A 12,533-nucleotide genomic window follows, 5' to 3' on the forward strand; every position below is an offset into this window, starting at 1 on the left:
TTTCTGTGAAATCCTCATTTTATCAGGGAGCAGAAAGTCTCAGTCAATATCCAGAAAAACCAGGATTTGCTGTAATTTGGTAGACACATTAGCTCCATTTTATATGAACAAATGAAGACTCTACAAAAACTACATACAGTATTTACAGTATAGTATCTAGGTTTAAATCCTAGTTCTAATAGTTTACCAGTGATGCGATGACAGACAAATTATTTAACTACCCTGCATCTATTTCTGTAAGATGGAGAAAATAATTGTACCTAACCTATAGGGTGGCTGGAAGATTAAATGAATCAACTATATAAAGCACTTAATATAGTATTATGTAAGTATTAACTATAAATTAATTTTAGTTCACTTGCTTATCCACTTGAAGAGTATTTCACTTCTAGCTTAACTGGCTGTTAGTTATTTAGTTATGACATATTCCCTGGTTTGCAATTTTACTAAGCACCACAATTAGGATCAAGATGTTTATCGCAAATTCTATGATTCTTCCAAGGCCTCCAAACCTTTTCTTTTCCCCCTTCATTGCCCTAGCAGCCTCAACAGGAGTACGAAGTAACACACAACAAAGCCAATTCTGCTGGCTCCTGATAATTTAAAAAAAGACTCATCTACAATAAAAAATTTCCCATCTGGAATAATAGTAATATAAAACAAGCAACAGCAAGTGCCAGAGTTGTCAGAGTTTTAAGTTTAATAGTGTGCTTCACTGTCCCTTTTGTCATAGGCTGCTTTGCTACAGTAAGGTACTGTTGTAATTCACTACTGCAGAACACACATTACCAATGAAATCTGATTCCTTGAATTTAGAATGCTTCATTAAATTGCAAGTTTTATACCCTCAATTATTAAAGGAATCACTACTTTAAATCTCATTCTGACAAGGCTAATATATAAAATTTTTTTTTTTTTTTTTTTTTTGAGACGGAGTCTCGCTGTGTCTCCCAGGCTGGAGTGCAGTGGCGTGATCTTGGCTCACTGCAAGCTCCGCCTCCCGGGTTCACGCCATTCTCCCGCCTCAGCCTCCCAAGTAGCTGAGACTACAGGCGCCCGCCACCACGCCCGGCTAGTTTTTTGTATTTTTAGTAGAGACAGGGTTTCACCATGTTAGCCAGGATAGTCTCCATCTCCTGACCTCGTGATCCACCCGCCTCGGCCTCCCAAAGTGCTGGGATTACAGGCTTGAGCCACCGCGCCCGGCCTATATAAAATTTTTGTAAATTTTTGTAAATTTAAGCTTAACAAAAAGTTTGCTTTTGTAGGACCCAAATAAAATATTCTATTAGTTTTGCATTGCCATGTTTTGCTGGATGGAGACAAGAGAAGTATTTCCTACCATTATAAACATGCAGAAAACTGAAAATATTCACAATATAACTGGGGAAATTCAAATCAGAAAGACTACTTTAGTTACTATATTTTATTAAAAGCATTCAAATAGACAAGAGGTTCATGAATTTAAAAAATTTAACCTTGCTACACATGGGATTTTATTTTTAAAATCACTTTGTCCTAACAACTGCCTTCTTATGATTCAAGTCTTGGAAAAAGAACAAGAAAAGGAAGGCATTTGCTGCAATTTTACATTTTTAAATACATCAGCAAGATGGCTTCATGCCAAATACAATCACTATAAAACCTAAAAAAGATGAAGTAGAAAATAGTTTCATCAGTTTGCATAATCAAACAAAAAAACTCAATACAGAAAGTCAAGCCAAAATTTTAAAGGCTGGCTTAGGTTTAAACTGAAGCACAGTCAGTCCTGCCAAAAACTTCTGAACCAGACAAGGGGTAAAAATTAACATTTCCATAATACTTACAGCAAGCTGTTTGGGTAGGTTTTCTGCAATACGGCTTAATAATGTCTTTGAAGGTTTCTCTGAGCACAGCAAAACAAGGTTGACATTTCTATCTCCTCGGAGAAGTAATCCTTTTGCCAATACTCCCACTCGCAAAACTCCTTTCAAAGCTCTGCAGTAAAATAAAATTATATTATGATATTTCTCTGCTTAACCAGAAGCATAATATTCTGTAAACATACAATAGTAAGTGAAATAACTTTTATACCATTAAAATTTCCACCAACTGCAGTAGAAAGACATCCAGCATTTTTAGAACTATACTTCATTTAAGCAATGTGGATTAAAAAAAAAAAAAAAAAAAAAGAGCTAAGTTCTTTACAGAAAGACAACTGCAAAGCAATGGACATTAACACTTCTGTTTCTTATTTCACAAGTCAGAATAATAAGAGCCATGTTTAATGTAATACAAAAATATTTTCAAATGGTAAAAGGAAAATAAAAAGCTACAGCTAATAATGCAAACTTGATATACAGACATTGCTAAAGCTTAGGCTTACTCATGCTTTACTGTCAGTGCTTTAAGGGAATAGTTATTAAAACAAAGACTGAGTGTGGGGCAGAAGCAACAAATAAATCAAAACAGAAAAATCGCAGCTGAATACAACTGTAAAACTATAATGGCTGCTTTGAAATACTCAAAATAGTTTATATAAACTTAAAATGAGTACAATTACAAGGTTAGAGACCACATGTGTTTGTGGAACTGTGTATTTCTATTTTTGCAAGTAGCAGCTGAATACACGAAATATCTAACACAGGCATGGTTAAAATACATAGAACTCACACCAGAGTTATCAGTCATAAGCTATATTTCAAATGTAAGAAGTCCACATAAGAAAAAACAAAATTATAGATATGGTAAATAACTTTCAAAACACACCTGTCTTTACCTCCCTCTTTTTTATCATCTCCCTCTTTGTTCTTGTTCTTCTCATGTTCAGACAAACTGTCTGAAACTAGTTTTAAGGCACGTTCAGTAATAGAAACAATTTTCTGAACTGCCTGTAACTCTTCTTCAGTTGGATAAATGGTGGCATGTTTTGTCATTACATAACGGTCGTCAGATGAGTCAGGACGACGTAAGGGCTGCAGAGAAACAAAGTTGCTCAATTTAAAAAAATGTTTCCTGAGCAAAAGCAAATGGTATTTTTCAACTATACATATTTGTTGTATCTTCTCAATAAGAAAGGTTTTATCTTCTTTTTCCATTTCAGTAAAAACGAAAATGCAAACTATGGAAAGTTATACCATCAAGACTATATGTATGTATGCATGCATGCATGTATACCCACTTTGCCTTTGCCTCAAAACAAGTAACATTATAATACATATAAACCTAAAGCTATGAAAATGCTCTTTACTCAACTTTAAAAACCAGTGATTCTGAAACTTTGCTTTTAGTAGTTTAAGTCTTACAACTGTCAACCCTCTGAGCAAAGATAAATGAGAATAGGTTAAAGAAGAGAAGTCTATTTTCTTGTAACTGCTCTACAGAGAAACAAATCTTGTTTTTGGTAGACTGAACTTACACAAGATGTCCCTTTTACCCAGCTTCTGTACAACACAAACTCTCAAGATGCAGATTTTTCCTATAGTCTTAATAACATCAACTCTGGGGCTTATCTTAAACTATTTTATCTATCCCTTATCTTTCACTCAATTTAGAAGTAGTAGGTTTTAGATGGTCAAAACTGGAAGAAGGAAAAAAAGATTCTAAGCCACTGGTAATGGAAAAATAAGAATACATTTCTTTTTATTAAAAATAGACACTGGGTCTCACCATGTTGCCCAGGCTAGTCTTGAACTTCTGGCATCAAGCCATCCTTTCACCTTGGTCTTCCCAAAGTAGACTGGGGTTATAGGCATGAGCCACTGCACCCAGACCAGTAAGAATAACTCTAAAGACAAAGCAGTTGCCTTTGACATCAGTTGTTCCTGAAAGGTATAGCAACTCATGCCTGTGTCCCAGCTACTCGGGAAGCTGAGGCTGCGGTGAGCTATGATCATGCCACTGCACTCCAGAGGAAAAATAAGAAAAGAAACAAGAAAAAAAATTAGTTGTTCCTGCTAATGTAAGGAAAACCAAAGGCAAGAGTCTCATGTGAAAAAACAGTTGGCATAAAAAGCTCTGTTCCCATTTAGCATATACTGAAAATAAGAAAGATTCCCAGAAATTCTATGAGGTCCTTATACAGAAGACACAGGAAACATATATTTCCTTCCTGTAAAAAATGGAGGAAAGATCCTAAATCACATTAAAAACTTGTATCAAGTTGGGTGCAGTGGCTCATGCCTGTAATCCCAGAATTTTGGGAGGCCCAGGTGGATGGATCTCCTGAGCTCAGGAGTTCAAGACCAGCCTGGCCAACATGGCGAAACTCTGTCTCCACTAAAAATACAAAAATTAGCCAGGTGTGGTGGTGAGCGCCTGTAATCCCAGTTACTTGGGAGGTTGAGGCAGGAGAATTGCTTGAACCTGGGAAGTGCAGGTTGCATACAGTGAGCCGAGATCACACCATTGCACTCCAGCCTGGGCGACAGAGCAAGACTCTGTCTCAAAAAAACTGTCAAGATTACAAGTATTAAGTCTAAAAATTAGCCCCTCCAAAATTGTTTTCTTCTAATGCTGAACCAGTCAAACTTTCACCCCTTATATCACCAATGTGGATACTCACTGCAGGCCCCTGAGGCTGAGGAGGCATGCCTGGTCGGACTCCCAGAAGGCCTAATGGGCCTGGAGGACCATGAGGATAACCTCCATCAGGCATTCGGCGGCGATCATCCCAATGATGCTGTTCTTCCTCCATTCTTCTCCAGTACATGTCCTCTTCATAACGTCTGAAACATAAATGACATTATAAGCATATGAGGAAAAATACAGCCCAAGAACTTGCATCAACAGTGACAATAAAAAGCAATAAAAAACCCCACCCACATCAGTCTAGCTAAAATTTCTTCCCAAATGTATCTAATTTTCCATGTTTGCTTTCATTGCAAAGTAAATGAAAGAGAAAAGAGAGCATGAGAGAACAAAGAGAAAAGCCGAAGAAAATTTCAGCCAGAGGAAAAAGTAAAAAGAACAGGCATCAGAAACCTCAGTTTCTTATAGTCTCTCTCCTGCTTTAAGTATGAACTGGAAACCCAATGCCACCTAAAGGAGGCAGGCCAACACTGTGAGTAAATGACCTGAAGTGCACATATCACATTTGGGAATTTTCTTCATGTCCTCAAAGAAACATGCTCTTTCCTATGTCTCTACTATGAAGAAAAACAGTGCAAGGCAGTAATAAATGGCAAATCATAGTCAGTCTCATTGTTGGGGACACATTAAGGGTGTTCGGAATTATGGCAAAATAGAAAGAGCATGTTCTGGCTAGAGATAATAGCTGCTGCAACTCAGCTCCTATTAATTGTTGCCATAAGGGAATACAATAGTCCCCACCATCCTCATCGCTGTGGTTTCAGTTACCTATGGTCAACCACGGCATACAAATATTGAACAGAACGTTTCAGAAAAAAACGATTCATAGGTTTTAAATCTTGTGCCATTTTGAGCAGTGTGATGAAATCTTGTGTTGTCCGGCTTCATCCCACCTGTGAATCATCCCTTTGTCCAGCATATCCACACAGTATACACCCTACTAGCCTATGAGTTCTTTAGTAGCTATCACTGTTATCAGATGGAAAACATATAGTATATACAGGGTTTGGTACAACCTGCGATTTTCGGTATCCACTGGAGGTCTTGGAACGTAACCCCCTTGGACAAGGGGGGACTGCTGTACAGGCTGTATTGCTGAGGTCACCAGGATTTTTGTGAAACTTCATGATTGCTGGTTCAGATTACAAAATACTATGCATACCAAATATAACACCTTTGAGCTGAACTCAGAATGTGAGGAGCTAGTGTATAGCCTCTTCTTTACTGACCAACATTTGTAGAATCTATTCTTTTTTTTTTTTTTTTTTTTTTTTTTACAATCTCCTCCCCTCTGCCCTTCCAGTTCTTTCCTCACTTTCAACTTCAAACTAGGATACCAATAATTCCCAAGGGAAACCATGTGTCTACAGCAAATTCTGTTAACAATTAGGTTAAGGTTTGACTACAAAGTAATCTGTTAAAACAAAAGAAACAAGTGTGCTTCCTGACTACCATTAAAGAAACTACCAATTTCCTCAGGTTGGGAATAAGCAGTGCTTTTTTTTTTCTTTCTTAAATTGGCAGAGTCCCACTCTGTTGCCCAGTGCAGTGAGTGGCATGATCACCGGTCTCTACAGCCTTGACCTCCCACGATTAGGTGATCCTCCCACCTCAGCCTCCCAAGCAGATAGGAATACAGGCGTGCACCACAATGCCTGGCTAATTTTCCTATTTTTTGTAGAGATGGGGTCTTGTCACGTTGCCTAGGCTGGTCTCAAACTCCTGGGCTCAAGTGATTGCCTGCCTTGGCCTCCCGAAGTGCTGGGATTACAGGCAGTGAGCCACCGTGCCCAGCCAGCAGTGCTTTTTAGGATCAACCAACTATGGACTGACAGAAACCATTCTTCTATCTATGTTATTTAGGTTTTGAGGAAAAAAATGAATAAAATAGCTTAAAGGTTCTGGAAAATCCTATTCATTCCAGTTTCTAATAGTTTACTGTTGTTGCTAACGACGTTTAAGTCAAATGAGGGCAGGGACCTTTATCCATTGTTTACCAATTTGTGCTTACTACCTAATACAGTTCCTGGCACATTGTGGATGCTTAATAAATAGTTGATATTATCGGTGAAAGAGGAAAGCACTGTATAATCTAGCTATAGAGGAGAATTTCCAATATGTTACAAAGGCAGAAACTTCATAAAGGACAAAACTGATAAATGTATAAAAATCAAAACCAACACATACATAATAGTAAAAACTATTTAAAGGTAACCCATAAAAAAGGATTAATAACAATGTAAGAAATGTCTGTACAAATCAACAGGTAAGAAAAAAAACAAGCAATTTACCACAAAAGAAGTATAAACAGCCAAGCATGAAAACAATTCAAAGTGAAACAAAACGGCTATCACATTTAATTGGTAGAGATTTTATTAAGCTGTAGCAGGGGTTCTCTAGGTGCGATCTAGGGCTCCAGTGGTCCCTGAGACCCTTTCAGGAGATCCATGGGGTTGAAATTATTTTTACAATAAGGCCAGGCGTGGTGGCTCATACACGTAATTCCAGCACTTTGGGAGACCGAGGCGGGCAGATCACTTGAGGCTAGGAGTTAGAGACCAGCCTGGTCAACCTGGTGGAAACCCCATCCCTACTAAAAATGCAAAAATCAGCCAGGTGTGGTGGCAGGTGCCTGTAATCCCAACTACTTGGGAGGCTGAGGCAAGAGAATCACTTAAACCCAGGAGGTAGAGGGTGCAGTGAGCCAAGATCGTGCCATTGCACTCCAGCCTGGGCAAGAGTGAGACTCTGTTTTTAAAAAAAAAAATTATTTTCATATTTTCATAATAAATACTAAGACACGTATTTGCTTTTTCATTCTCAAAGTGTACAGTGAAATTATCCAGAGGCAACATGTGTTATTCACCACATATGAACACAAAAGCAAACATGAGAATCTTGCTGCCTTCTCTAAAACTAGACATTAAAGAGATGTATAAAAATGGAAAACAGCGTAACTCTTTCCACTATTCTGTGGAAGAAATAGTTATTAATTTTTTTACTGTATTTTCTTGATTTAATATATTTCATGTAATATTTAAACAAATATACATGTAACCATATTTCAAAAAATAAAATGTCATTTTAAAATGAATTAATAAATATTTAAATTTCTTAGTTTTTAATTTTGTTTTTTTTGGGATGGAGTTTCGCTCTTGTTGCCCAGGCTGGAGTACAATGGCGTGATCTTGCCTCACCACAACCTCCTCCTCCTGGGTTCAAGCGAGTCTCCTGCCTCAGCTTCCTGAGTAGCTGGGATTACAGGCATGCACCATCACGGCTGGCTAATTTTGTATTTTTAGTAGAGATGGGAATTTCTCCATGTTGGTCAGGCTGGTCTTGAACTCCCGACCTCAGGTGACCCACCCGCTTCACCCTCCCAAAATGCTGGGATTACAGGCATGAGCAACTGTGCCCAGCCAGTTTTAATTTTTTTTTTTTTTTTTTTGAGACGGAGTCTTGCTCTGTCGCCCAGGCTGGAGTGCAGTGGCCGGATCTCAGCTCACTGCAAGCTCCGCCTCCCGGGTTCACGCCATTCTCCTGCCTCAGCCTCCCGAGTAGCTGGGACTACAGGCGCCCGTCACCTCGCCCGGCTAGTTTTTTGTATTTTTTAGTAGAGATGGGGTTTCACCATGTTAGCCAGGATGGTCTCGATCTCCTGACCTTGTGATCCACCCATCTCGGCCTCCCAAAGTGCTGGGATTACAGGCTTGAGCCACCACGCCCGGCCCAGTTTTAATTTTTAATACAGTAAGTCTTGACAGATACAACCCACATAAGGACTCTTTGGAGTCCTTAATAACTGAGCATAAAGGATCCTGAGACCAAAAAGTCTGAGAACCACTGAGTTATGCTATCCAGTATAGGCAGACAGGTGAGTATCCTTCAAACATTTCTATTTCCAATATTCTATTATCAGCAGCAACTAACAATAATGTATGCACTGATATCGCCTCAATAGGTTCACATACTTGGTGAAAGAAACAAAAAACTGCCTCAAGGAGGGTCAATATATTAATAATTATAATAAGGAAATACTGGAAACTACCTAAATATCTAAACAATAACAAGGATTGGTTATAAAGAAAATTTTACATATGCACAAAAAATACTATGTCCTTATGAAAAACAAAATCCAAATTTAGTTTTAAAGTTGAAGATATGTAAATGAAAAAAGTGGATTATGAAAATATGTATATGGTATGTTTCTGCTAAAACTGTATTTTAAAAGTTGTACAAAAATATTCACAGTGGCAATATTCATAATAGCCAAAATGTGGAAACAAGTTGCATGTCCATCAACTAATGAACAAAAACACAAAATGTGGTACATAAGGATGTATTATTCAGCATCATTTAGTCATAAAAGAAAATGGAATACTGATACATGCCACGATCTGGATGAACCATGAAAACATTATGCTAAGCGAACGATGCCAGACACAAAAGACTGCATTAAGCTGATGCAAAAGTAATCGCGGTTTGTACCAAATGAATTTATTAATTCAAATCGCCATTTGGCACAAACCGCGATTACTTTTGCATTAACCTAATATGACTCCATTTATATGAAATCTCCAGAATAGGCAAATCTACAGAGACAGAAAGGTTAGAGGTTGTCTAGGGCTGGGGCTGGGGGAGATACTAGGTATGGGGGACACATGGAGAATTATTTTTATTTTTTTTATTTTTTTTTTGAGACGAAGTCTCGCTCTGTCACCCAGGCTGGAGTGCAGTGGCACGATCTCAGCTCACTGCAAGCTCCGCCTCCCGGGTTCACGCCATTCTCCTGCCTCAGCCTCCCGAGTAGCTGGGACTACAGGCGCCCGCCAACTCGCCAGGCTAGTTTTTTTGTATTTTTTAGTAGAGACGGGGTTTCACTGTGTTAGCCAGGATGGTCTCGCTCTCCTGACCTCGTGATCCGCCCGTCTCGGCCTCCCAAAGTGCTGGGATTACAGGCTTGAGCCACCGCGCCCGGCCACATGGAGAATTATTGTTAATGGGTTTGTGATTTCTTTTGAGGGTGATGAACTGTCTTAAATTGATTGTGGTGATTGTTGCACAACTCTGTAACTGTATAAGTTTAGAAGATATATTTCAATAAAACTTAACATTTATTTTATATCTTTTTATATGTGTATATATGTATAAAAACAAATATTTGAAATATGTTTTCTCAATTCTCCTTCCCTATAGCCACTAAAGTTTCTTAATTGACATTATTAATGTGTAGAATCTATCAAATCTTATATTTCTATCAGGTAACGTATGTCTGTTTTGCTTGTTTGAAACCGAGGCACTTACTTATAAAATGAAATATTTCTTCATATGTTTAATTTATAAAAGATGCCAATTAAACATGTAACTCTAATACCAAGGTCACAGTAAAATATTAGTATAGCCAGTAACAATTTTAATGTATGTCTTTCCCAGACCTAGGATCTTTCTTGAGTGAAAATTGAAAGTAAATAAATCTGGATTGCTTTGAATGGGAGTCATATCCCCAGAATGGCTAAGTTTTTAAGAAAGGTTGAACCACTTACGAGGCTATCAAAAGTTAAACGTATTACCTCATTTCCATTCTCCAACGCTCTTCTTCTTCTCGCCTTCGCCAGTACTCCTCCTTCTGCATTTGCTTCCTCATTTTCTCTTCTTGAATCTTTCTTGCTCGAATACTAGGCTTTACTTCTACTTGCAAATCTGGATTTACTTTTTTCTATTAATACAAATAAGATATTAAAAAAATAGCAGCCCCGAAACAATCTACGTGTATTTTTAATCATACAATTACACATATTCTTTAATCATGGAGGCTTTTAGTTTCAGTTTTAGTTTCACTACAGAGTAAAATCAATATAATTAAGGTGAATCAAAGATTCAAAATACATTAATAAAAATTATATAACTTAGTGCTGACCAACAAAAAGTCATGAAATCCTTAGAAAGACTAATGGATATTTAATTTTACTTTACATTTAACACTTGAACAACAAGGGTTTGAAGTGTATGAGTACACTTACATCTATGCTGCTGAGTTTCTTCTGCCTCTGCCTCCCCTGAGAGAGTAAGACCAACCCTCTTCTTCCTCAGCCTACTCAACTTGAAGATGATGAGGATGAAGACCTTTATATGATGACCCACTTCCAGTTAATGAATAGTAAATATATTTTTTCACTGATTTTCTTAATAACATTTTCTTTTCTCTAGCTTACTTTAAGAATACAGTACATATAAGATACACATGACATACCAAATATGTATTAATATAACAATAACTTTATCAGTAAGGCTTCTGGTCAACAGTAGGTTTTTAGAAGTTTTTAGGGAGTCAAAAGTTATAAGCAGCCTGGAATCCCAGCACTTTGGGAGGCCAAGGCAGGCAGATCACTTGAGGCCAGGAGTTTGAGACTAGCCTGGCCAACATGGTGAAACCTCCTCTCTAGAAAAATACAAAAGTTAGCCAGGCATGGTGGCACATGCCTGTAGTCCCAGCTACTTGGGAGGCTGCGGTGGGAGGATACCTGGAGCCCGGGAGGTTGCAGTAAGCCATGTTCATGTCACTGTACTCCAGCCTGGGCATCAGAGCAAGGCCCCATTTCAAAAAAAAAAAAAAAGTTATAGGCAAATTTATGACTGCATGAGGGGTCCCTGCCCTCCATGTTGTTCAAGGGTCAACTGTAACTGTTTATAAACAGATGACTCTAAATGTCTATGTTGGGGTTAAAAAGTTTCTTTTCATATTTAAGCACTACCCTTTTACAATGTTTTAATTTTCACCTCCTCTGTGTTTAAAACAGAAAACATGGATCTAGTATATTAATCCAGCCTAGTTAAAAACTTCAAATACAGGCCAGGCACAGTGGCTCACGCATGTAATCCCAGCACTTTGGGAGGCCAAGGAGGGTGGATCATGAGGTCATGAGTTCAAGCTAAACTGGCCAACATGGCGAAATCCCATCTCTACTAAACATACAAAAATTAGCTGGGCCTAGGGGCACATGCCTGTAAATCCCAGCTACTCGGGAGGCTGAAGCAGGAGAATTGCCTGAACAGGGACCCAGGAGGCAGAGGCTGCAGTGAGCCGAGATCATGCCACTGCACTCCAGCCTTGGCTACAGAGCGAGACTCCGTCTCAAAATAAAAAAAAAAAACTTCAAATACAGTATCTGATTTATCTTAACATTTGAAGTGTATTCAATGAAGAATTCCTACGCTAAGATAAGTGAAGGGATTTTCCAACGTATCAACTCATCTCGAAGTTCATTTTGGTGGCAATTCTACCAACATGAAGAAGGTGGATAAAGAGTTGAGACTTTTTTCAAACATTAATTATCTTTACATGATTGCTTGGTCCAGGCAATGCTTCAGTTTTGCCACAATTACTAAAACTGATGAGAATGTTATTCTTATTTAAGTATAAAAATGGATAAATAAAAACCAAACATCCATCTGAGTCTGTCAACATGACATGCTAATCTTAGAATGGGACATCATGGACTTGGCAAGTTGTGTTTAGATGCTTTATTTTGCATATAAAATGCTCTTTTTTTTTCTTTTTTTAAAGAAGGTAATAGCTTAAATTTTACTCACTTTATATTGAAGTCTGTGTCTTCGCCCTTTTAAGTGCATCTCCTTAGCATTGGGATCATTAAAGCTGCACTCACATAATTTACAATGGAAGCGAATTACTTTTCCTTCATCGTTTCGTACCTTGGCATGGAAAAAAAATTCAAGAATCAAAACAGGAATGTCATAGTTGAAGATGATATCATTCATAAACCCCCACATATTATTTGATGAAGCTGTACACAGTTAGAAAGAAGTGGCAATATGTACTACTTTTTTTTTTTTTCCCCAAGACGCAGTCTTGCTCTGTCACCCATGCTGGAGTGCAGTGGTTTGATCTCAGCTCACTGCAACCTCAGCCTCCTGGGTTCAAGCGATTCTCCCGCCTCAGCCACCCG

The 12,533-nt window shown here is 38.2% G+C and overlaps 1 protein-coding gene across 6 annotated transcripts in view; it reads right to left on the reverse strand.

Annotated features, from left to right (window-relative positions):
• Nucleotides 1–12,533, reverse strand: part of ZFR (zinc finger RNA binding protein) — an 88,537-nt gene that overhangs the window by 29,195 nt on the left and 46,809 nt on the right. For all 6 annotated transcript variants that reach the window (XR_002522470.2, XR_002522471.2, XM_031666100.1 and 3 more), the window contains 5 exons: nt 12,160–12,279; nt 10,140–10,285; nt 4,544–4,706; nt 2,749–2,954; nt 1,827–1,977 (listed from right to left, as the gene is read on the reverse strand). Coding sequence is in view for 4 of the 6 variants with exons in the window: in XM_031666100.1 (XP_031521960.1) it covers nt 1,827–1,977; nt 2,749–2,954; nt 4,544–4,706; nt 10,140–10,285; nt 12,160–12,279 (786 nt within the window). In the remaining 2 variants the exon portion in view is untranslated. The remainder of the gene's footprint in view (nt 1–1,826; nt 1,978–2,748; nt 2,955–4,543; nt 4,707–10,139; nt 10,286–12,159; nt 12,280–12,533) is intronic.

This window comes from Papio anubis, chromosome 5, assembly GCF_008728515.1.
Source record: "Papio anubis isolate 15944 chromosome 5, Panubis1.0, whole genome shotgun sequence".
NCBI classification, from domain to species: Eukaryota; Metazoa; Chordata; class Mammalia; order Primates; family Cercopithecidae; genus Papio; species Papio anubis.